Source organism: Microcebus murinus, chromosome 21 (assembly GCF_040939455.1).
Source record: "Microcebus murinus isolate Inina chromosome 21, M.murinus_Inina_mat1.0, whole genome shotgun sequence".
Taxonomy (NCBI): Eukaryota; Metazoa; Chordata; class Mammalia; order Primates; family Cheirogaleidae; genus Microcebus; species Microcebus murinus.
In genome coordinates this window covers 8,267,574-8,293,772 of record NC_134124.1, presented here as the reverse complement: position 1 = coordinate 8,293,772, position 26,199 = coordinate 8,267,574, and the positions used below count along the sequence as shown (strand labels likewise).

At 48.8% G+C, this 26,199-nt stretch overlaps 1 protein-coding gene across 1 annotated transcript; it reads left to right on the top strand.

Moving 5' to 3' along the window:
• The first annotated feature begins 266 nt into the window (after positions 1–266).
• Positions 267–12,593, top strand: HBEGF (heparin binding EGF like growth factor). The gene is made up of 6 exons (XM_012749094.2): positions 267–607; positions 804–977; positions 3,978–4,155; positions 9,372–9,527; positions 10,322–10,412; positions 11,137–12,593. Exons 1-5 carry the CDS (start codon positions 562–564, stop codon positions 10,392–10,394), a joined length of 627 nt encoding a protein of 208 aa, XP_012604548.1. The 5' UTR covers positions 267–561; the 3' UTR covers positions 10,395–10,412; positions 11,137–12,593.
• Positions 12,594–26,199: the final 13,606 nt, after the last annotated feature.

Sequence of the window (26,199 nt, the reverse complement as noted above, 5' to 3'; positions counted from 1 at the left end):
AAAGCCACAGCAGGACACGCGTTTGGGGATAGGTAGGAACTGCTCCCTGCCACCTGCCGGTCAGCAGCCCTGCCCACGGTCAGGCGGCGGCTGTCCTGGCCTGCTCCCAAAAAATGTGAGCGCCGCCCCCCTCCTCCCGTCCTCCTCCCCAGCCGCGCCCGCGGGCGGGGGGCTGAGCTGCCGGCGCCGCGAGCCGGGCGGGTTTCCCGGCTCGGGAGGGGGCGGGGCGGCGCCGGCGGGGCGGAGCTTCGGCGCCTCGGGAGCCTTATCCCCGGCCGCGCGCCGGGGCGCTCAGTCTGCCGTGGGAGCCGCGCCGCACGCCGCTGGGGGCCCGAGCGAGGGGCGGGGGTCGGCTGGACGCGCGGACAGCAAAGTGAGCAGACAGACGCTCGGCGGGCGCGAGCTGCGCGCAGGTCCCGGCCACGCTTGCACCCGGAGGCAGGCAGAACGCAGTGCCCGGCCGAATCCCCTGCGCTCCGCCACCCAGCTCGCGTGCCAGCGCCCAGCGGCCGCCGCCTCCAAAGTGATTGCTGCCTCGCTGCCTCGACTCGGTCCGGGACCATGAAGCTGCTGCCGTCGGTGGTGCCGAAGCTCTTTCTGGCTGCAGGTAAGAGGGCTGCTGACGCCCCCGGAGGTCGGGGGGATGGGGTGCTGTGTTGGGGGTACGGGGGAAGGTCGCTGCGGCGCCCCCGGCGCGGGCCACTTGGTGGGGCCCGCGCGCCCTCGCGGACGGGCGTCGGCATCGGTGCTTGCTGGCCAGGGGTCTGGGCGGGGGTTTGATGCGGCCTCGTCCTCGCCCGCAGTGCTCTCGGCGCTGGTGACTGGCGAGAGCCTGGAGAGGATTCGGAGAGGGCTGGCGGCTGGAACCAGCAACCCAGACCCTCCCACTGGATCTACGGACCAGCTGCTACCCTCTGGAGGCGGCCGGGACCGGGAAGTCCTTGACTTGGAAGAGGGAGATCTGGACCTTTTTAGAGGTGGGTATGGGGCCACCCATCCTTGGACCCTGGTGGGCAGTTGAGGAATAAGCGGATCTGAGATCCATGCTGTTTGGGCACCCCTGTGGTTTGGGAGTATTCCTGGAGGACCTTAAGGAAAAGCTGATCGGCCTGGCAGGGGACTGGGGGATTCTGAAATATAGATCCCACTGTCTTTCTTGTCCTTGTCTCACCTGCCGGCTTGGTTCCCCTCTGGGTACTTTGGAGAAATTGAAACAGGCAAGTTGTCTGGGGTTGGTACATTCCTGTGAGGTAAGCTGGGTGACAGGAAAAAGGAATGGTTGGTATTCTTTCCCTAGACTTCCTATGTAAAAATGGGCACAAGCCCTAATTCCCACATCAAGTGACTACGATGTATAAAATAGATACAACCGATGTGGTGATGCCCAGGCACATAGAAAGTGTGCGGTGTCAGTCTCTTCCATCCACCTGTCTCCAGGTTGGGGAAACAAAGGGGATGAGGAACTCTTGGCCTCCCTAGGTGAGGACAGCACCTCTGTGGTAGGCAATGAATGGAGAGCACTGGGTCCCTCAGGGGCTGATTGAAGTGCTGGGTATCTGATGCTGCTGCAAGCCTGCAGGCCTCCTAAACCGCTTTGAGTTTCTAGGGAGACTCAAGGGGGAAGGGCTGCATGAGATCCTACAACCATGTATGTGGCTGTGGCTGAGTGCAGGCACAGGGCAGAGTCCAGAGCCTGCCAGATTCCCTGCCCTCCGCCACCTGCAGCGATTCTCCAGGGTGGAGCAGGGACTAAGCCCTGTAGCCCCGGAATGACCATATTTGGTTGGAAAGATGCCCACCTGTTCTCACCCTGCCTGCTCTTCAGGTGCCCTTCTCCTTCCTTACCAGGAGCTTCCCTGGAGTGCTCTGTCTACTTTGTATAAATCAAGAGTCTGCTCCAAAGCTGAGCCTGGGCTTCCATACTGCATGCTCTCACAGTGGCCTTCTGGGGTCGCCCATGGCCTGAACAGCCTGGATTCTCCTGGCCCTCTCCTCCTAAGCTGGGCAGGGCTGGACTGTGACTCACCCCACACCCACACGGCTGCTCCTCATACCTCTGCAGACCTGACTCACTGCTCCCTGTCCACGGCGGGACACTGGCTGTCACCCTGCACTCTCTCCCTCTTTCTGATGGCTTGGCCCTCCTGCCTTGCCTTCTCTCGGGGCCCTGGGTTCCTCTGATCACTGGCCTTACTTTCTGAGCTCTGAAGGGGCCTGGGACTGGACCAGAGGAAACTAGGGACCGTGGGGCCGCGGGTACCTACTTCTCTTCTCTTGGCTTTGGAAGGTGAGGATTGGTTTTCAGGTTTGGGGATCCTATCACCTAAAATAAATAACTGCTACCATTTATGAAATGCCTATTGTGTTCTAGGCATTTGATATGTTATCCTAGTTAATTTAATCCTCGTAGCAACCTTCTGAGATAGTTACTCTTGCTACCCACTTTTTATGTTTTTAGTTGGCCAGTTAATTTCTTTCTAGTTTTAGTAGAGATGGGGTCTCACTCTTGCTCACTCAGGCTGGTTTTGAACTCCTGACCTTGAGCGATCCTCCCACCTCAGCCTCTCAGAGTGCTAGGATTACAGTCATGAGCCACTATGCACAGCCTCACTACCCACTTTAAACCGAGACCCCTGAGGCTCAAAGAGGTTAAGTGACTTGCCCAAGGGCCCATGACTGAAATTGGAGCACAGGCCTACTGACTTCAGAGCCCATTCATTCCCAGCTCAACACCTCAGTGCTCCACATTTATGGGAGGGAGGAGATAGATAGGGGTGTGTGAGGCAGCTGGGTGCAGTGGGAAAGAACGTGGGATGTAGAGTTCAGAGACCATAGTTCTAATCCCAAACATGCGTGACCTTGGGCAAGTCACTGTGCCTTTTGGGACTTAAAGTTTTTCATCTGAAAATGGAGGGTCATGATATTTTTTGAAGTCACTTCCAGCTTGAGGATTCTAAGTCTCCAGTCTAATATGTCATGCTCAACCCTCTGCTAGACACATGACTGTAGCCGTGTGGATGTGGGCACGTTTTTTTCTGCTAGGATGGGGGGAATGGGGTGTTAGGATGGGGCTGGCATCGAACCCCTGGCTGGTGCGCATAGCCCATGGTCAGTCCCACTGGATGTCTAGATGAAGATGTTTTTCCTCTACTCACTGAAGCCTGGAAAGAAGGGGGCAGTCATCGTTGTTCCAGTTCCTTCTAGACAGTTCCTTACTTTCCATCTCTCTACCTCTTGTACACACTGTACCCCTCCATCCCAGAGAGCTCTGAACAGGACATTTAGGGATAAATGTAAATGGATCTTTGAGAAAGTTGGCAAGCTGTAAAGGGCATAGAACAGGGTAAATATTTTATTTGAATTTGAAAAAGCAAGGCCCTGACCAGGGATGGCTCTGTTTGCTGTTCCTGAGCCGGGCTCTACCCTGAGGTCATGGTCCCCTGGTTCTAATGGGTGCTCCAGAGGGGGCTGCCTAAACATACAGACACTGTTTTTATTTTAGGAGCCTTCTACTCATATAACCTCCAAGTACCTTCTCCAGAGGCAGATTTTGCCTGTGACACTTTCTGCAAGTGGGTCACTGAGTACAGCATCAGGAAATGAGGCTGATTTGCCAAAACCAAATGAAATGGGTGTAGGGGAGTAGGAGATGATAGAGGGTGGACAGTGGGGTGGGTGTGAGTTTGGTAGAATTGCCCAACTAGCTGTCGTTACTCGACAGAAGCTAGCATCCTCAGAATGAGACTGTGAAATCCCTTCCTTGGGACCCACCCTAGCTTCTACTTCCTGCTGAGGTTCCTTCTTTATGATGGTTCTGCCCAATTTACCTTCAGCCCTTGGGAGGCACCAAGCCAAGGGGCCTTTCCAGGCTCTGACATCAGGTGGCAGGAAGGGTACATACTCCTTGCAAATGCCGAGCTGTTCTGTTCTTCCCCACTGAAGAGCCAAAGACTTAACAGGGTGCCTTTCTCCTGCAGTTGCTTTCTCCTCCAAGCCACAAGCTCTGGCCACACCAAGCAAGGAGGAGCATGGGAAAAGAAAGAAGAAAGGCAGGGGCTTAGGGAAGAAGAGAGACCCATGTCTTCGGAAATATAAGGACTTCTGCATCCATGGAGAATGCAAATATGTGAAAGAGCTCCGGGCTCCGTCCTGCATGTAAGTGTCCCTTCCCCAGGGCTGAATTTCATCAGCACACCCTGTCAGCCACGTGGCTGTTCCTCGTTGTCACTGTTCCTTGAATTCATAATTTCACCCAGTTTCTTCTCAACCTTTGGGCGGAAGTTGGGAGGAGGGGAAATATTTTTAGTCAGCGGAAGCTCCCCCTCACTCCCCACCCTGTAGGATGTAATTTCCTGTGTCATGGGTTTGTGACGCTCTTTAATCCTTGGGGACGTTTCCTCTTGCCCGGAAATGAACATGTGGCTAGGACAGCTGGCACCTGAAACCAGGCCCTTCATTCCTGCCCATGCCCTACTCTAGGAAGAAGCCTCTAGGAAACGTGGCAGAATGGCCTTCCAGGGTGGAGTAGAGCCCCTGTGGGCACGTGCGAGGGGCATCTGGACACATAATGTACAGGGATATGTATATTTGGGTTTGTGTACACGTAGGTGAGCAAATGTGGTGGATTCTAAGGCATGGCAGGACTATACAAAGGGGAAAGAAGAAGATCGAAGGTCATAGGAGAAGGTCGAAGCCCCTCCCTTCTACCACCCCAGCAAGGGCCAGGAGGTGGGAGACATGGAGAGTGTTGGCCTTTGGCCATGACAGTGGGAGAACACTTCCTTTGTGCAGGATTAACAGGAAATGGAACCAAACCCAGCAAGCATCAGCCCCCGTTCAGGCAGCATCACCCCTTCCCTGGGTCGGGGTGTGGGCGGAGGGGCTGTGGATTCTTTAGGCTCTCTCCTAGGCTAAACCCAGCAAACGCCTGCCTTGGCAACCCCTCAGGGATGACAGCACTGCCATGCTCTCTGGCAGGCATAATGTCTCCACTGTGCCCAAGGCCAACACCCCACGTCAGGCTACAAACATTCACTCTCTTCCCCTGGGGAGGCAGGCTCTGGGGGCCTTGTGGGGAGACTCCAGACAGGGCCAGGAGACTGTTGTGTGCATGCCACCTCCCAACCTGTCAAGAGGGCTGGCTTCCTGGGGTTTCTTCTATCTGTGATGGGTGCAGGTCCCTTAGCTTTTTTAACCTTCCTTGTGCTGTCTGATCACACATAGCAGAGCTGCCCTGTATTTGGCAGTTGGCAGACAAAACTGTCACTCCCCACCATGTCCACAGTCACTTGTGTGTTCTTTTCTATAACATCTTTGTCAGGAGCTTGGTGTTGGAGGGGGTTGTTTGAGAGTGGCATAGAGAGTCACCTTATTATCCTCCCCAAGGTCTTAGGACAGGGCAGGAAAAGTTTGTCTTAAATTTGTAAAATGGCATCATTGGCACAGGGTGGAGAAAGTGATGCTGGGCAGTCAAGATGGATCAAGGCCTGGAGGAATCTGTCTGTGCCACATTGGTCCTGGCATTTTAGATGGATGTGGGGCTTCCGCTGCTTGGCTGAGAAGCCATTTAAGGCTGCTGTCTTGGAGAGCTGGGCTCATTTGACCACCTAAGCCCAGAGTACCTGATAAGCATGTCCAGGCCACCTTCCCAGTGGCCCTAGGGATGGTGATAACTATAACAATGCCTTCTGTCTTTTGTCTCAGAGCTTCAGTGTTTATGTTTAATATGAGTTGAGCCTAAAACCTGCGTTGAGCACCTATCTGGTGCCAGACACTATTCTAGGGGATGGAGAGACAGAGTCTCCTGAGATTTTCAAAAGTCCTCTGCTGGGTAGGCAGGATGTGCTATCTCTACTTGAAAGATTGGGAAACTGGGAAACTATCTCTACTTGAAAGATTGGGAAACAGAAAGTAGGAAGTAGTCTGCTTGAGATCAGTAGCTAAATAAGTAGATGGACACAAGAGAGGGTCTCAGGTGCCTGACTCCAGCATGTTTTTCATGCCCCAGGCTGCACTGGGTGTTGGCTTTTGTCCTTCTTTCCTATATCTGTCCTCATAGAGTTTGAGTAGAATTTTATAAAGGTAGCTGCTGTCTTAGAGGTAAGAGCATAGCAATCTGATTTGAAGACTTTATGTCAGCTTCCTAGGCAGATTTTCAAGGGGTAGATTCTATGTCTGGTCTGGCTCCCTCCCGCCTCCAGCCCTTGGTACTCAGGGCGGAAGGCAGAAAGGAGACACAGAATTCCTGGTTTGGGGGAATGTGACATCTGTGCCCCTGTGTCGGAGGCCCTTTGTGACTCCTCCTTGCCTCCAGACCCAGGAACCGCCAGCCAGGGTGTGTCCAAGCTGCCGTGGTGAGCTCGAGGCTAGCCAGCTTCCGAAACCAGCTCTCTGCAGCCACCACAAACAGGAAAACCCTTTTGTGTCACTAGCCAAAAGTTGCCCTCAAAGAGTAGTTTCCTGGGACTCCTGACTGGCTGCTGACCCAGAAATTGGCTGCAACGTTTCCTTGGCTGGAGGAAAGCTGGGGGCTGTTGAGCTGAGGAGACTCAGAGCTTGAAGAAAGACAGGTCTGAGAGCTGCACTTGGCCTCACTGCCCGGATGCCAGGAAGGAATGGTGAGCCCCTGCTCTTGGGCTCCATCTGACTTTGGTTCCCCCTTCCTCATTACGAGCAATACTCTCTGGAGTCTGATTATAAAAGAACTCATACAGTGTAGGACTTGGCCTTTTATTAAGTACTTTCATCTATGTTATCTCATTTGATCTTTTCACAATACTCTAATGAGGTAGGCATTTATTATCCTTGCATTTACACAAGGAAACCAAAGTTTAGAAAGGTATCATGACTTGCCCAAGATTCCCTGGCTAGAAATAGCAGCAGGACCAGTCTGGAACTCATGTATTCTGAGTCTCCTTCTTCCAGCCAGTGGTGCCCCCTCCGCCTCCTAGCATAGGAGCAGAGGAATCCAGTTTGGAAGATGTCTCTGGACCCTAGAGTGTTCTTGTTTCTGTTGTAATACAAGTTCTGAAATGGGTCACAGACGTGGGTAGGAGGAACGTGTCCTAGTTTGATGGGTGGCTGGCTCTGGACAAGACACATGATCTCACCCCCACCCCGGGATGCGTGGAATGTACTCATCCCTCCTCCTTTCCTGGGGAAGCCAGGAGTTGTCTGCAAAGGGAGGGGGAGGTGGGTAATATTAGGATGTTTACATTATTATCCTTTTGACTCAGGGTGGGGTGGAGGCATTATGTAACTGAATTGTGGGACTCTGAGGCCAAGCTTTATTTCTATCATCTGAGTAACTACCTGTGGGGTTTGAAGGATGGGCTGGAAGTGAAAAACAAATTCAGCTTCAGCTTCCCTCTCCCCAGGAGAGCAGAGTCTCTGAAGTTATTCAGACAGCTCAGTTGAGTCCTGACTCTACCACTCACTAGCCTTGTAACCTTGGGCAAGTTAACAGAAGTTAAGCCACAGTCTCTTCGTCTTTAAAATGGGGATAGTAACTCCTGCTTCACAGAGTACTTGGCTCAAAATGAGCCTTCAATGTTTGCTATTTATTATTCAAGCTATGAATAATAAGTAATACAGACAGTAAGGTCAGACAGCCCCACGAACCTATCAGGTATGTGTTTCCTTGGGTTACCTGCACTATTTAGAGTGGAAAGAATCATGAATTTGGAATCTGCCCAGATTGGTTCCTAGTCTTGGCCTTCCTGCTTCCTAGCTCTGAAACTATTTGCAAATCACATAACCTATCTGGCCCTTAATCTTAGTCTTTCCACCTGTAAAATGGGCTGTACTTGCTTATCAGAGTGTAATGGGGCTCAGTTGAGCTAGTAGAAAAGGCTAGTGCCTTATTAACAGTAAAGTGCTGTGCACACATAATTTTCCAGGGGTACTCCTGGGAGTGTCCCCGCATCCTGGTGGGATTGGGATCCTCTTTTTTTTTTTAACCCACCTGGGCTGATGGGACAGATGCATGGGGAGGCTGGGCAAGGAACTGTGGACTACGCTGCATGTATCATGGGCCTGACCTGCATTTATCCTGCATTGAGGTGGTTCTTCAAAGCATGCAGGAGGCGCTGAGGCAGGGAAGCAGTGCCACCCAGCTGATACTGCTGGGTCTGGACAGGTCTGCTCCCTGCTGCCGTCTCAGCAGGAAGAAGGGATTCCTTGCTCAGAGGTTCCAGGCGTACAACCTCCTTCTCAGAGAAGGCGCAGCTAAGAATAGAGGGCTGCCAGGTTCTCAGTGATTTCAGCAGCTAGTGGCCTAGAGTCCCCGGGCAGACAATGCCACTGAACCCCCTAGCTGGGTGGCAGCAGTCGTGGGGTGTGAGTGGGCAGCACACTGAGCTCAGAGTCAAGCAATCCATGTCACGGTTCTGCCCTGCTATGTGACCTTGGGAAAGCCACTCTGCCTTTTGTGAAATGGGGCTCCTACCTACATCAAAGGATCTCTGGGGTGCTCAGATAAAGAAAGGGATGTGAATGTGTTTCTTCAACTGTAAGAAGAAACACAGGCTTCCTAAGAGCTTCTGAGGCTTCCTAAGAGCTTCAAGGAAATGCTTTGTGTTAGAAGAGGCAGTTGCCATTTGATTTATTTCTTGTGTGAAAAGAGCCAAGGGATTGTTTCTGACATTCTTCCATGCTCTGGCAGGGCAGCTGGGCAGGAAGATGTTATCTTGGTTTGTTTGCTTTGTCCTGTGATGAGGGAGGCCTGATGGCCCAGCATTCAGAGGCCAAAGTCCCAAGTTAAGCTCCCAAATTGGGCCCTGCACCCGGGGGGAGCTGGGAGTTAAATGAAGGAAACTTGAGAAAAATGACGCCTGGCTGAGGACCAGGGCCTATTAATAGGCAGGGCGGTGTGGACAGGGACGGGAGGGTGGATGCATTGATGGGCAAGGCTGGGTTTATTTCTGGGTCAGAATGTTGAGGGGCCTCACTAGAGACAGTGATACTGAATCCCCTCAGTTCAGCCCACCAGCTCTTGTGCCCAAGTCCTCGTAAGTATCTTAAACAGAACGCCTGAACACACATGCAATAAATCAGCCACATGTGGAACATGTCTGGCTGCGACCTTCAAGTCCTCCCTCGCTTTTTCCCTGCCTGGAGCAGGATTCTCAGGCCAGAGAACCAGAGAAGATAGAGAGTGGGAGGCACCAAGTGAGGGAGGAATGCTACAGGCTTTCAGAGGGGCTTTAGAGTCTGCTACTGTAAAGGAGAAGGCTGGAGGAAGGGTAGGGTTCATGGCCAGGTGTTGATAGGCTGAGGTTTGAGGAATGGGGTTTGGTGTATATAGATGGGCCATTGCTAAGAAAGAGACCAAACCACTAACCCCATCTCCTCTTTGTTGTGTCTTCAACTAGCTGCCACCCAGGTTACCATGGAGAGAGGTGCCACGGGCTGAGCCTCCCAGTGGAAAATCGCTTATATACATATGACCACACAACCATCCTGGCTGTGGTGGCCGTGGTGTTGTCATCCGTCTGCTTGCTTGTCATCGTGGGGCTTCTCATGTTTAGGTGAGTGTTGGGGCCCCGGCGGGCTGTTTCTGCAAATCACTCCCACTTTTCTCCTCCTGGGTCTTCTACGTGATGATCACATGAATCCCTCCTCTAATATCCCTAAATCATGGATGGGTTCCCGGGTGTAGATTCTCCAAAAACCTGGTTTCTCTGACAGGGCATGAGTCTACTGTCTAGTGTCCAGGGTCAAACTTGGCAGGCCACAGCAGGTTCTGGTCCTCCCAGGAGTTCTTTTCCTACCCCTGTGGCCCAGCCAACTAACCACCCATGGAGCCACCTCTTCACACATCATTTTCCTGGCTCTGATCTTTGCTGGCATTAGTGTGTGTTTGGTAGACAAGGCAGGGGTAGAGCTATTGGTATATCCTTCCAGTTTTGAGGCATCTGGACCTCAGGCCATGCTTCCAATCCAGGTATGTTCTAGGCTCGGGGAGACGTACCAAGTACTCTCTGCCTATTTTCAAGCAGTGCGACTCATCTGTTGTGAGACCTGGAACAAGTTACTTGTCTTTCTGAGGATTGTAATCTTTCAATAATTGTAATATCTGTCCACCTACCTCATAAGGATATTGTAAGGATCAAACAAATGAGGCGCGAAGGCTCTTGGTACATTGTAGCCTGCTGTTAGGGACAGGTGTCCCTCAGGGCAGGTGGCCTTTGACCAGAGGTCTTCTGGGCTGCCATACCCTCTGGGTTTTTCCAAGTAGTACAGGGAACCACTACCAATTCTCTGGGATCTGCACTTTGTCATAGTGGCCAGAACTTGTGCTCACACAGCTTACCTTTCACAGGTATCACAGGAGAGGAGGTTACGATGTGGAAAATGAAGAGAAAGTGAAGTTGGGCATGACTAGTTCCCACTGAGACAGATCTGTGCTCAAGGTAATGGTCCACCATTTGTCCCATGACACCATCACTGCCTTTCCTGGCTCTGTTTCAATGAATGCTGAATTCTTCTCTCTCTCTCTCTCTCTCTCTCTCTCTTTTTTTTTTTTTTTTTTGAGTCAGAGTCTCATTCTGTTGCCCAGGCTAGAGTGAGTGCCGTGGCGTCAGCCTAGCTCACAGCAACCTCAAACTCCTGGGCTCAAGTGATCCTACTGCCTCAGCCTCCCGAGTAGCTGGGACTACAGGCACATGCCACCATGCCCAGCTAATTTTTTCTATATATTTTTAGCTGGGCAATTAATTTCTTTCTATTTTTAGTAGAGATGGGATCTCGCTGTTGCTCAGGCTGGTCTCGAACTCCTGACCTTGAGTGATCCACCCATCTTGGCCTCCCAGTGTGCTAGGATTACAGGCATGAACCACTGTGCCCGGCCTGAATTCTTCTCTGAAGGGGTGAGGGGCAGGCCACTGTGGAGTTAGGGTCCCATTGCAGAATTGTTTTCAAAAAGACTGTCAGGAGCTTAATCTCTACTTAGGGTGAAAGTTGTTAAAAAGATACCCAAGAAAGATGCCTGAAAGGACAGCTTCTCCCACCTTCCACCCCTTTCCTTTCCTCCCCTTCCCAGCTGATTTTTTCCACTTCTTAAGACTGGATCCAGTCAGAGTCTCAAGACCTCTTTAGACTGGACCTGGCTTTGAATGCCTTCCTCTTGTGCTTTAGGAATCGGCTGGGGACTGCTGCCTCTGAGAAGACACAAGTTGATTGCAGATTCTGCAGAGGGGAAGGACTTCACAGCTAGCTATGAAGACTCTTTGGTCCCCAGTTGCTCTCTAGATTGGGCCTCCCATAATTGCTTTGCCAAAATACCAGAGCCTTCAAGTGCCAAACAGAATATGTCCAATGGGATCTAAGTCAGAAGAAAGCAAAAGCGAGGACCTTCATGCCCTTCTGATTCCCCTCCACCAAACTCCACTTCCCCCCGTAAGTTTGTTTAAACACTTATCTTCTGGATTAAAATGCCAGTTAAATTCCATACGCTCCAGGATCTTGGACTGAAGAAAAAAAAAAAAAAAGAGGAAGAAGAAGAAGGAGAATAAGAAGGAATGATTTGTGGACTGGAAGCAAGCAACAAAGATTGAGAAGCCATGGACTCAAGTAGCCACCAAGGGATCTGCCATTTGGACCTTCCTGCGCTGGATTCGATGAGCTAACTGTGAAATACCACAAGCCCAAGAACTCTGAATTTTGGGACTTCTACCCAGATGGAAAAATAACAACTATTTTTTGTTTGTTTGTTTGTTTGTAAATGCCTCTTAAATTATATATTTATTTTATTCTATGTATGTTAATTTATTTAGTTTTTAACAATCTAACAATAATATTTCAAGTGCCTAGACTGTTACTTTGGCAATTTCCTGGCCCTCCACCCGGCATCCTCACCATCTGGCTCATTGCCACCCTCCTTTGCCGCAAAGCTGAGATGGCTCTATGACCCATCTACAGTAATTTATTGTCTGTCCACATTTCTGAAGATCTTCTGTGATCAGAGTGCCACAGGGGGAGTTCTGTACGGTCAGGATGTAGGGGTTAACTTGGTCAGAGCCACTCTATGAGTTGGACTGCAGTCTTGCCTAGGCGATTTTGTCTACTGTTTGTGTTTTGAAAGCCCAAGGTGCTGATGTCAAAGTGTAACAGATATCAGTGTTTCCCTGTGTCCTTTCCCTGCCAAATCTCAAAAGAGGTTGGGCTTCCATGCCTGTAGCTTTCCTGGTCTCTCACTCCCAAGCCCCCCGGCCACAGAGTGGGAACTCACTCTCCCTTATGTCAAGACATTTCTCTTACTCCTGCCATTCTTCTGGTGCTACTCCATGCAGGCATCATCAGTACAGCAGAGGACAGTCTGGAGAAGGTATTAGGAAAGAAAAAGGCTGAGGAGGAACAGGAATGTTGAGCTGACTGTTCTTGGTAATTGATTACCTACCAATTGCCACAGAGAAGGTTGGAGGTGGGAAAGGCTTTTGTGTAACGCCACCCACCTCACCAGAACTACAAAGGTATGCTGTCATGGTCCCTTCTGGAAACTTCTGGTGCCATTTCTGAACTGTTACAACCTGTATTTCCAAACCTGGTTCATATTTATATTTCGCAATCCAAATAAAGATAACCCTTACTCCATAGCCTTCTGTCTGCTTGTTTTAATGGGGAACTGGTTTAATTTAGGAATTTTTTAAGCCCATTTTAAGTGTCAGGCTCTATAGCAGGCCTATTTATATATACTATCTCAATATCCCACACAACTCTGCGAGATACTATTTCTGTCCCATTTTTCCAAAAGAGGAAACTGAGGCTCAAAGAGGTTATGTAACTTGCCTAAGGATGTCCGGGAAGTGACAGAGCTGGGACTGGTTATCTGACTCAAATTATTTTTTCTTAAATACTTACACCATACTATCTCTGACATAAGAAAGAATAGACCTTTCACACAGGAAGTCTGTAACCAGGAAAGACATCCACCCTGGACTCAGAACCTAGTCCTGTGCAAGCAGGCATTGCTCCTGGCAGAAATGAGACATCTTTGACTTCCCTCTCAGCCTCACAACCAATCCATCAGCACATGTTGTCAACCCTACCTTTAGAGTACACGCTGTATGCAGTTACTTCTCATGACTGCCACTACCATCACCCAGTCCAATTCACCATCGTCACATGCCTAGACTCTTGACGATGGCCTCCTGTCTTGCTAGTTCCACCTTGCTTCCTTATAGACAGAGCTATCCAGTCTTTCAGATGTTGCCTGCTCTGTGGGCCTTCCCTCACCTCCCCTATTATACAATAGCATATTCCTCCCCCACCCCACTGTTATTCTCCTTACTTTGCTTTGTGTTTTTCCATAGCCCTTATCACCACTAATATATTCCTATTTGTTTATAATCCATTTCCTCCTACTAGAATGTTCACACCATGAGGGTAGGAGTATGTACAATGTTCCGATCCCAGATTCTAAAACAATACAATTGAGCTGGAGGCACTCAATGTTGGTTACATGAATGAATGAATATAGGAAACAATTAAAATCAGTGCAAGGCCAGCAAGTGGACAGACGTGCAACCCAATGCTACCCTGTCAGTGTGGTTGGATTTAGAGAGGTGCCTTTGTTGGAGAGGATGGATAGGGATCACAAGATGAAAGTGGAATTTGGGGCATGTCAAGTGGCATGATGTCCTGTGTGGATTGGAGGCAGAGGATCCATTAGGAAGCCATTGGATAAGTGCCAGCGGACTGTCCTCTCCTCATCCTCTTCCCTTGGAGAATTGTGACATTCTACATTTCTCCACAGGCCCACACAGAGATGTTGTATGTACTTTGAATATACTTTTATGTTTTTTGTTTTGTTTTGTTTTGGAGACAGAGTCTCACTGTGTTGCCTAGGCTAGAGTGCCGTGGCGTCAGCCTAGCTCACAGCAACCTCAAACTCCTGGGCTCAAGCGATCCTGCCTCGGCCTTCCGAGTAGCTGGGACTACAGGCATGAGCCACCATGCCCAGCTAATTTTTTCTATATATATGTTTAGTTGGCCAATTAATTTCTTTCTATTTATAGTAGAGATGAGATCTCGCTCTTGCTCAGGCTGGTTTCGAACTCAGGCGTGAGCCACTGCGCCCGGCCTGAATATACTTTTAAAACTTTGGGCAGCAGTAACTACCAAAGCCAAACATATACATACCTTATAGGTATATACAAAAGAAAAATGAATAATATATTCACTGAAAGATAGGTACAAGAGTGTTCTTGGTGCTATTTACAATAACTAAAAACTGGAAACTACCCAAATACACATCAGTATTTGATGATGAAATGAATAAATATGGTATATTTATACAACAAAGTACTAAACAGCAATGTGGATGAATTGCATAACGTGTTGCTGAGTGTAAGAAGCCAGACACAAAAAAGTATATTCTGTGTGATTCCATTTGTTTAAAAACAGGCAAAACTAATCTATGGTGAAAGAAATCAAGAAAGAGATTCCTGTTGGGTTCAGTAATGACTGGAGCAGGGCATAGGGGTACTTTCGGTGTTCTGATAAGTTGTACCACAGTTGGGGTGCTGGCTATATGGGTGTATTTACTTTGAGAACATTCACCAAGTATGACTTCTGCATTTGTCTGTATGTATTATACTTCAATAAAAAGATTTCTAAAAACTTAAGATAGGGGACCCCTGCTTTTTGAATTACATAAAGTTCTATAATGCACCAATGTATTACTTTGGTAATCAGAGAAAATAGGAAACATGTCAGAAATAACTGTGGAGTAGCGAGTTACTTTGAACTCTCCGTGGGGCTCCCTTTCCTGCTTCCAAGCTCCCAGTCTCAAGTCCTTGTACTGAGCTGGTCTTTTCCAAGCACACTTTGTTTCTACAGCTAATGTTTCCTGCAGGCTCAGGGCTTCCTGCCTTTCAGCTGCTCTGCCCTCCTGCCCCTGTTGTGATGGGAGTTCCCCTTGGCAGAGATCCTTTGGAGATTCTCTGGGCGTCTTCTTGATGGATACAGTGGCCCTGGGAACCTCTGAACCTGCAGCCACTTCTTAAGATTGGCTGTCAGAAGAAATCTGGCCCCCTTGAGCACTAAAAAGCATTTGTTTCCTTTCTGTGGGCTCCCCTTTAAGCCTCTTTTGAAATACTTTCTTTTATAATGTCCATAATGATCATTATCAGGTTAATAAGCATTTAACATTTCATGGAATACTCACTACTAGGTACGGGGCACTGGGCTGCACACTTTGTGGGCACGACCTTATTTGCATCTCACCACAACTTGGGAGGCAGGTCTCCTTACTCTATCCATGTCATGGATGGGGGAATTGAGGTACAGACATGTTAAATGCATGCCTAAGGAAAGTGGTAAAGGCAGGATGTGAACTTAGGAAGCCTACTTCCCAAGCCTGCATTGTAACCACTAGGCCATAGTCCTAAGTGAGTTCTCTGCACCAGACTTATTTTCTCTTCTTCCCATACCCAGAAACAATATAGTGAAGAACTCATATGAAAACAATATTAGGGGCCAGTCTGAGCAACAGTGAGACGCCTGTCTCTAACAAAAAGTAAAAAAGTTAGCTAAGTGTGGTGGTACGCGCCTATAGTCCCAGCTACTTGGGAGGCTGAGTTAGGAGGACCACTGAAGCCCAGGAGTTTGAGGTTACAGTGAACCATGATGACACCACTACACTTTAGCCTGGGAGACAGAGAAAGACCCTGTCACACACAAAAAAGACCTTAGGGAGCAACTCTTCAGAGCTCAGGAGTTTCTTCTGCTGCCCTCACTTTACAGATTCATGAAAAAGGTAGCCAAGGGACCTTATCAGGATGCAGTGGAAAGAGCAGGAGTGCAAGCTGACCCAGGGTCCACTGTTTATTAGCGGAGCATCCTCATGCATGATACTTAACCTCTCTGAACCTGTCTCCCTGTCTATGAAATAGAGATACTAAAAATATCTACCTCAAAGAGTTGCAAAACTTATATATATGAGTTAAGTGCCTAGCTCAGGGCAGGCATGAGATAGATGCTCAATAAATGTTGGTAATCTTAAGTGGCCTGCCCAAGAAGCTAATTACTGTAGAGGCACATCTACGATTGAAACCCGGGCTGCTGATTCCCAGTCCACAATTCTCTCCTTAGAAACAAATGATGCTTTTCAATCACTTTCACATCTCAACGTTAACTTTGGTTTCAAAGGAGCCCTAAAGGGTCTTAATAAGTATACGTAGATTTAAAAAGCCATGGAACAGCAACCCTGTCCAAAAATATCACTTCAACTCGGCTGGCCTGAAATTCTTCCCTTTGTCAACAATGCTTGAAATTCAAGCTTCCTGTTTGAGAATGCTAATCCTCCTGGGAATAGCTGTGCGTTAAGAGGCTGGCATTCTTTGTCAGTGTAATTCATTTTAGCTTCACTCATTCAGCAAATATTTGTGGAGGCCTCCCTATCACCTTCCAAATGAGACCCATGCTCTCTGAAGGAGAGGGCATTTTTGACGCAGGGAGGCTTGGGGAAGAAGTGATTTTGGTGCAAGGACATTCATTTTTTTCATTCAAAAAAATTAACTGGGTGCTTGAAATGTGCCAAGTACTATTCTTGTCACTGGAGAGGAACAGTGGACAACACCGATACATGGAACAACAACACATATGTAAATAAAGAAATAGGATAATTTCAGAAATAAGTAACACACACACACAACAGTGATGTGCTAAAGTGCTGGTGGGGACAGAATTCATTTGTATAGGTGCCCCATGGAAGGTCTCTCTGAGGAGGTAACATCTGAACGAGACAAGAAGGGATCAGGTGGCCGGGCGCGGTGGCTCACGCCTGTAATCCTAGCACACTGGGAGGCCGAAGCGGGCGGATTGCTTGAGGTTGGGAGTTCGAAACCATCCTGAGCGAGACTCCGTCTCTACTAAAAATAGAAAGAAATTAATTGACCAACTAAAAATATATATATATACAAAAAATTAGCCGGGCATGGTGGCGCATGCCTGTAGTCCCAGCTACTTGGGAGGCTGAGGCAGGAGGATCGCTTGAGCCCAGGAGTTTGAGGTTGCTGTGAGCTAGGCTGACGCCACGGCACTCACTCTAGCCAGGGCAACAAAAGTGAGACTCTGTCTCAAAAAAAAAAAAAAAAAAGAAGGGATCAGGCATGTGAAGGCCTCGGGACAAAAATAAGCTTAGTATGTGTGAGGGACAGGAGGGCCCCTGCAGCTGCAGCACAGTCATCGGAGGTTGAGGAGGGAGGCGAGCAGACCAGTTGCACAGGGCCTTGTGGGCCAAGGTCAACAATTTGGAAGCCAGTGGAGTATTTTGAGTAGGGGAGTAATGTGATTTGATTTATGTTTCAGAAATATGACTCTTCTCTCCTAAGCAGGAGTTCTAGGGGACAAAAATAAAAAAATAAAAAGCAAGACCAGTTAGGAGACCTTTGTAGTCATCTAGGCAAGATGTGATGGTGGCCAGAATTAGGGTGGTAGCGCAGGAGGTGACAGGATGAGGTTCAGGACATGTTTTGGAGAAAACACCTACAAGACATGCTGATGGGTTGACTGTGGGTGTTGTGGGGAAGAGAGGAATCAAGAATGACTCCTTGGATTTTATTAATAGCCTGAGAAATCGGGTAATACGGTGGTTCTGTTAACAAGAGTGGGGAGGAATGGGTGAAGAAACAAGTTCACAAGAACCACGAAAATCAGGAATTCTTTTATGGACACGTTAAATCCACGTATGGAAGGGTGAAGGAGGGCACTACAGAGAGGGCAATGGAAAGAAGGAAAATGCAAGGAGGAGAAAAAAAAAAAAGAAGTAAAAGAGATAAATAAAAAGGACCTGAAGACAGAAAAAAATAAGAATACCTGGACTTTGTAGGATATTTCACAGCTCTAAAGCTATTTCTCCAACAGGCTCTTATTCAATCCTCACAATGCCCTAGGGAGGCAGGTAGTATTATTGTCCCAGTTTAAGGGCAAGGCTCTCAGGCTCAGAAGGGTGAAGTAACTTGCAGAGGCTACTATCAGCTAATGTAATTTTGCTTGATACTGACCTTGCCGCAGAGCATCCAGGCTTCCTACTAACCAAGAACTGCCGGCCAGCAGTCTCCACAGCAGAGAGGACAAGGCTCTGTGTTTTCCTCCTTGCTGTGGTGAGGCACCCAGGCCAGGCCAGGCAGCGCTGCTTCATGGAGACCAACCCTGGAAAAAGAAAAAGGGCTAACCTCATCCAAGAGCAGGAGGAAGTCAGGTTCGCCCCTTCCCGAGATTGGTTTCCGGAATGTCAGGCCACCACAAAATGAATATAATTTGGAGGGTGTTGTGGTTTGGTTTTTCCTTTTGAACCTTTTTTTTTTTTTTAGACAGAGTCTCACTTTGTTGCTCAGGCTAGAGTGAGTGCCATGGCATCAGCCTAGCTCACAGCAACCTCAAACTCCTGGGCTCAAGCAATCCTCCTGCCTCAGCCTCCCCGAGCAGCTGGGACTACAGGCATGCGCCACCATGCCCGGCTAATTTTTTCTATGTGTATTAGTTGGCCAATTAATTTCTTTCTATTTATAGTAGAGACGGGATCTCACTCTTGCTCAGGCTGGTTTCGAACTTCTGACCTTGAGTGATCCACCCCCTTCGGCCTCCCAGAGTGCTAGGATTACAGGCGTGAGCCACCCCACCCAGGCTTCTTTTGAACCTTTTAAATTGTGCATTTTTTCTTGATTGCCCTCTTGATTGATGGAGAAGAGAACAGGGACCTCTTAGCTCACTGCCACCCACACAGCTGTGAAGGATGCCAGCTGCCCTCTTGCCCTTCAGAGGACATCCCTGCCTCCCTCCCTCTCTCCCCTCTTCCCCCCAGGATCTTGGCTATTACTAACCAACAGGGCATCTAAGGAAAAGGACTCCTTTCAGAGCTGGAGTGCTGGAGCCGGTGGATCATAACCTGTGTGGGAGGCTTCACCAAAGACCGATGATGTGGGTGTAGGAACCAGACAGACGGGAGGAATTAAGTCACAGTTTTCCCCAACCCTTACTTCCTTGCCCAACCTAGAAGTCACTCGGTTGGTTTCCTTATAATGAGGCACTAGTTTTATTTCCACTGTCCCCGAACTTTTGACAGTAGGCAGGCTTCAACGAGAGTGTGAAAGAAGGAAGAAGCTACCGGTTCTTTCTTCATGCCACTAGTGCCTGGGTTGAGGGTGGCTATGTAAACCATGCACTGACCCAAGGCTCTCTAGGAAGGTCTGATTTTTTTCTACTTTTTTGGTGGAACTGGGTGGGTTGGGGGCCCTGGAAGTGCTGTGACTCTCTCCTGCTGGTGACTGCAACGCCAGGCCTGAGAAGGGTGACTCAAGCTCAACCTAACAGACGTCCTTTCCCAGGTGTGTGTTTGGTCAGCTTCTGGAGAAAGTCTGCCACCCACCCCTAGTCCCGGCTGGGTTAGTCACTCCTCCTCTGTTCTCTCACATCACTGAGCCTTGAACAATGCAAGGAAAATTGTTCCTCTTCCCACAGCAACTTTGCTGTTCCTCTCCCATGGCTTGCATCACACTGCATGTTGTCATTATCTGTTTGCTCATCTGTTCCTCCCACTGTGAACTCTAGGAGGTCATGGAGTGTGTCCTTTTGCAGCTCTGTATCCCTGTACCCAGTCCAGTTTGTAGCACACCATAAGCTCTCCCTAAATGTTTAATGCATTCACGAATGGAGGGACAGTTGAATAAATGAATGAGTACATGAATAATTGAATGAGTGAAACTGAGTAGAGGTTAACGGTTTAGGCTCTGGATCTGAGAAACTTGGGTTCAAATCCTGACCATACCATTTTCTGCATGTATAATAATCTGGGACAAGTTATTTAACCTCTCAAAGCCTCATTTTTCTTATGAGGACTTTTGTGAAGATTATAGTGCATACAAAGCATTTATCACAGTGCCTGGTGTGGAGTGAGTTCTCAATACATGACAGCTTTTACTATTATTCATAAGCTCTGCCGGTTTTTACCCTTATAGTTTTGTTTGCACCTCCCTTCCTAGATTCTTGGCACAAGAGGGGTCTTTGCAAGACTCAAAACTTGGCCTGCAGGGCCGCCCCATTGGGTACAAGTTGGTGTCAGGCTATGTAAGTGGGTGCAGCCCTGGGCTTTGCTGAAGAGGGGAAACTGTGACAGGGGCCTGTCTAAAGCCAAGTGAACAGGTCAACTGCCAAGCCCATTGTCTCAGGCCTTCTCTGCTGGCAGCGTCCTCAGGAAAACAGCAACAGTGTGGCATTTAAGGTGCCCGGATGACAGCCACATCAAATATGTGACCTTTTCCTAGGAAGCCTGGTTTCCATGGTGAGCTCGTTCTCAAGCCTTGCTCTGTGGCTCTCAGCCTGCTCTGGAATGTGACACAGTGGTCCCAGCAGCTGGGTGGGGACATCTGCCCAGGGGCTGCCCCCTCCAACATCTGCGGGGTGGAGGAGGGGCTGAGATAGCCCCTGGGCTGTCAAATGCCCACACCAGCCCTCCAACTTGGAGGATTTGCACTGAGGCCCGGACACCATCCTCCACCCCTCCGCCTCCCTCCCTCCCTCACACTTAATGGCTCATGGCCAACTGGCTGCCAGGCTGGGCAGAAAGAAGGGGCCTCTTTTGGTGAACCCCATCTTAGGCAAATGCCCTGACCCCCTCCACCTCATCTTGGCAGCCTGGGCCGGGAGAGGGTGTCTGCCCCCCTGGCCCTGGCAGAGCGTATGTTCCTCCAGGCCTCTGCAGCTGCCAGAACAGGAGCTGAATGCCCAGTGTGTCTGCCAAACTTGCTAACTTCTTTCTTCTTTCTCTGAGCTATGCAAACGGAGGCTGCTGAGGAATGCGGCAGCTAACCTCCCCACCACCCGCCTGCCTCCCTCCTCCTGGGCCTGGGCTCCCCCAACCCCCAAGGCTGGAGTCACATCAGAAAAATGCAGGGGAAGAAAGAAATCCCCCAATGTGTCATGACATTACATTTCCGCTTGGTGCTCAGAAACGAGAAAAGCAGGAGCAGGAGGGGGAGGCGTGTGGTCATAGCCGGAGCCCTGTGACTGCCTCACCTCGCTGCCTCCCAGGCAGATCACCTGCTCCCTTGGGGCTCTGCCTCCTGATTAATAAGTAGGGCTGCATTGCCCTGACTCAGGTTGCAGAGAAACTCTGAGACTTAACTGTTTGCTGTCGTCAAGGAGCACTGACATTCCTAAGTTGACAATTACTGAGCCCGTGCACTGCTCACGTGTTCATTTCATAGACATGCAGAGTCCCACAAGGGTGAACAGGACCAGGCCCTGCCCTCTATGAACTTGCACTTTAACTGGAAAGACAGACAATTAAGTCACAACAATCAAATGCCAAGAGACTTATGATGGACAGTAGGAGGTGCCAAGTGACCTCCCGGGGGTCAGGGAGGCCAATTCTCGGGGTAAGTGAAATTCCAGCTGAGGCCTGAAGGGTGAGCAGCTGCAGTGCCCGTGAAGAATGGGGTCGAGAGCATTCTAGGCCGATGGAACAGCCAGAATGGAGAGGGAGAAAGACGTGAGTGAGGAACTGAGTTGAGCGTGTCGTGATAGGAGTGTAGACAGCTGGGCTGGGGTCAGCAGGAGAGACTGGGCCAGATCACACAGGGCCTTCGTGACTGTGCCGAGGGGTTTGGCCGGGATCCTGGGGGCAGTGGGGACGAGAGGGGCAGCTACAAACGAGGAGGGAGATGGGTTAGTTGGTGGCCGTTACAGTATCTAGGCAGCAGCAAAGAAGAAGAGAAGGGCAGGAATGCTAGAGTATGCAGCAGATATGTGGAGGACGTGAGACGAAAGGAGTCAGAGATGGCCCTGGGTTTGGGGCTGGGTGGAAAGCGGTGGCGTCTTACTGAGATGGGCCACGCTGGAGAAGGAGAAGGTAGTCGGGGTGAAGGTAGCCAGCCGGCTGTAGTCACACTAAATCTGAAATGCTGACCGGCATGTCAGCCGGGATGTCTAGTGCACAGGCACAGGGCAGAGACCGGAGGCCCAGGGTGGAGAGGTGTGGCTGGCCGGGAGACAGTGAGGAAGGATATAAAGATGATGCTAGCTGCTCTAACCGGAAAACTCCCAGCCTCAGTGGCCACCACAGTAGTTTGTTTCTCGCTCAAAATTGGTGTTCCTAATAACTGATTCTTCTCCAAGTAGTGGTTCAGGGACCCAGGTCCTTCTGTCTTGTTTCTCCGCCATCTTTTTTTTTTATTTTTATTTTTTTTTGAGACAGAGTCTCACTTTGTTGCCCAGGGTAGAGTGAGTACCCTGGCGTCAGCCTAGCTCACAGCAACCTCAAACTCCTGGGCTCAAGTGATCCTCCTGCCTCAGCCTCCCGAGTAGCTGGGACTACAGGCATGCGCCACCATGCCCGGCTAATTTTTTCTATATATATTAGTTGGCCAATTAATTTCTTTCTATTTTTTTATAGTAGAGACGGGGTCTCGCTCTTGCTCAGGCTGGTTTTGAACTCCTGACCTTGAGCAATCTGCCCGCCTCTGCCTCCCAGAGTGCTGGGATTACAGGCGTGAGCCACCGCGCCTGGCCTCCGCCATCTTTAATACACAGCTTGGAAGGTCACCATGATGAGGAACAGGATGAAAGATCACACGTGGGAGATTCTATCACTTCCATCCATACTCCACTGATAAAAATCTCATCATGTGGTCACACCTAACTATAAGAGAAGTGGGAAACTGTAGTCTAGCCAGGTGTGATGAGAAAGAAGTGAGTTTGGCAACCAGCACAGAAAGGCACAGGAGTGGATAAGATCACTTGACAAGTCTAGGGCTTGCACTCACTCTTTATCCCGTTTTCAGGTGACTACATAGGTACAGTGCAGACAGAAGTGAAGATAAGCCATTTCCCCCCTCCCTTCTTGGAGAACAATGGAAGACGTTAGGCTCCAAATCCATTTTAGTCTCTCCTGCAAGTTGAGCATATCTTCAGGGTGCAATGATTCCATGGAGGTCAGTTGTGTTGGCTGTAACACTGGCTGTCCCTGCCCGCTTCTTTGCAATTAGCTGCCCTTCACCTTACTCCTCCTCAATAAGCATTTATCGAGTATCTGCTATGTGTTGGGTACAACGCCCCATTCTGGAAATGCAGCCATGAACAAGGCAGAGGTCCCTATATTAATTCATGTGTTTATTATTGCCTGCTTCTCCCACTAGACTGTAAGTTCCATAAGTAGACTCCGTGTCTTACTTGCCTACCACTGTATCCCTGGCACCTAGAATAATGCCCAACACATAGTAGAAACTCTGGAAAAAAATTCTCAGATAAATGGATGGCTGAATGAAGGTCCTTTGGGAGTTCACATCTGCAATGAGTGCTATGAAAGGGGAAGAACAGGGTGCTGGGAAGGTGGCCTATGACACAGCGACTTAATCTGGTTCAGGAGGTCAAGGAAAGTCTTCCTGGGGAAGAAAGAGGTTTTTGAGCTTAGGGTTACAGGATAAGTAGGAGGCAGACAGATGGAAGAGCATATGCAAAGACCAGGCATCAACTGAGCGTGTGGAGGAAGAAAGGAGGTTCACTGTGGCTGGAGCCTTGAGGGAATGGAGAGAGTGCAGCAGGATGGAGCAGAAGGGGCCAGCAGGGACCAGATTGTGTATGGCCTATTTGACTCCTGAGCCTCTGTATTTCGTCCTGAAGGTGCATCCCACAGCAACTTTTTTGACATGTAGCCATCATATTGCAGGTAATTGTTCAAAGATTGCAAGTTTGGACTTTATTAGTGATTCTCACCTCATTGTCTTAATAACGTTTGAACTGGGATCAGAATTAAAGGCCCATCTGCGTGACTCTACTTCCCATGCAGAGATTCCTTTTCTTTTTTAGCAAAACGGGCACTGAGACCCTCCTTCTTGCCGTAAGAGTTAGGAAAATGAACAACCTGGAAGGTTGGCATTATTATCCCCATTTTATAGATGAGAAAATCGAGTGCTAAAAAAATGAGAATCTGCAGTAAGGCCCAAGTGAGGTGCATCTCTCTAGACTAGAGATTTTGAGGAAAATGCTAGTCTTTATTGGAAAAATAACAACTTGGAATGGCTCTGGTAGGACTTGAGAACAGAATTGCAAAGGAGCCAATGGTCAGAGGAGTCAGGTGAGTTGAGCAGCCAGTCAGAAAGGGTTCATAGAGGACTTCTGGGAAGCTCAGTGCAGCATTCCAGAAGAGCAAAACATGGTTCCCACCCGCAAGGAGCTCACAGTACACTGGGGGAGACACACAAACAAGAGAATGGTAGTCTCAGCACAGTGTGAGAAGTTGGCCTCACAGAGGTATGAACCGATGCTATAGGAGTCCAGGGACATCAATAAAATTTATATGTGCTCAGTGCCAAGTGAAGGGCAGGAAAGATATACAGAGCTGGTGGTTTAAATATGGATTCAATCTCTATTCTTTCTTTCTTTTTTTTTTTTTTTGAGATAGGTTCTCACTCAATAGCCCAAGCTGTGGTGCAGTGGTGTAATCATAGCTCACTGCAGCCTTGAACTTCTGGGCTCAAGTGATCCTCCTGCCTCAGCCTCCTGAGTAGCTATAACTACAGGCATGTGCCACTATGCCCAGATAATCTTTTAAAATTTTTTGTAGAGATGGAGTCTTGCTGTGTTGCCTAGGCTGGACTCAAATTCCTGGTCTCAAGTGATTCTCCCGCCTCAACCTTCCAAAGTGCTGGGATTACAGGTGTGAGCCACCACAGCTGGCTTACAATCTCTATTCTTTTGACAGAGGTTGGATCCACTGAATCCACCCTTCCAGGAGAAGAGGCCCAGGTATCAGTGCTTATAAAGCTCTTCTGGTAAATATAATGACAAGACGCACTCATTCTACCAACACCTGTAAATTGCCAATTCTGTGCCAAGTTCTAGGGATAAAGCAATGAACAAATAGATACAGTATCTACCCTCGGTCTAGTAGAGAAGACAGCCCCTTAATAAATAATTGCATAGACCCACAAAAACATCTAGAATATCTCTGGAAGGATACATAAGTGACAATAGTGTTCACTTCTAGAAAGGAGAACTGAGAATCAGAGGGTCAGGAGCAGGAAACTAATTTTCTTTTCCTGAGATACAATTTTCACTGTTTGCATTTTATGTGTGGGTACCATATGAGTTACTTTTTTAAAAATGTGAAGTTTAAAAATAATCACACAAATAAGTATACTATCAAAAACTGTGGGCCGGGCGCGGTGGCTCACGCCTGTAATCCTAGCTCTCTGGGAGGCTGAGGCGGGCGGATTGCTCGAGGTCAGGAGTTCAAAACCAGCCTGAGCAAGAGCGAGACCCCGTCTCTACTATAAATAGAAAGAAATTAATTGGCCAACTAATATATATACAAAAAATTAGCCGGGCATGGTGGCGAATGCCTGTAGTCCCAGCTACTTGGGAGGCTGAGGCAGGAGGATTGCTTGAGCTAGGAGTTTGAGGTTGCTGTGAGCTAGGCTGACGCCATGGCACTCACTCTAGCCTGGGCAACAAAGCGAGACTCTGTCTCAAAAAAAAAAAAAAAAAACTGTGACAAATGCCATGAAGAAAAAGTATAAGATGCTCTGAAAGAGGATCACAGGAGGGATTGCTTTAAGTTGAGGAATCAGTTACAAGCCTTTTCATGAACAGGCCTTTGAAGCTGAGACCCCCAGGTTTAAGTCGCAGGTGACCAGACAGAGTACACGGAAAGAGTGTTCTAGAAGAGGACTCAGCGTATATAAACCTGGAGGCAAGAAGATGCTTGGTGTGTTCTGAAAATCCAAGGGAAACCAGGGTGATAGAAACACTAAAATGAATGGAAAAAAATCTCTTTATAACCCCAATTCTCAGTCTATGAATGAATCCAGCGCCTATGTTAGACAACTAGGACGATGAGGACAAGGAGAGTATCTATTTTGCTCACTGCTACAACTGTACCTAGCATCCTGTAGGCACTTAAGTTCTTGTTGCATGCATAAATGAACAATTCAATGTATGAATAGTTTTTTGTTCAGCAACTGTAAAAATGCCAAGAAGTGGTTGATTTGCACTAATGCTCTACTGCCCTGAGGATTGGGGATTCACAGAGTCTGACGGTCCCTGGAGGGTGGAGTCAGGGAAACAAAGCGCGGGCTAAGCAAGTCAGGGAAAGAGCTGATTCGCCTGGGTAGAAGCTGTGGTCACAATGCAGTATAACAGAACCATGACCCTCTTCTGAATTTCACTGTTTCATCTATGAATTCTTGGGTTTCAGGTCCC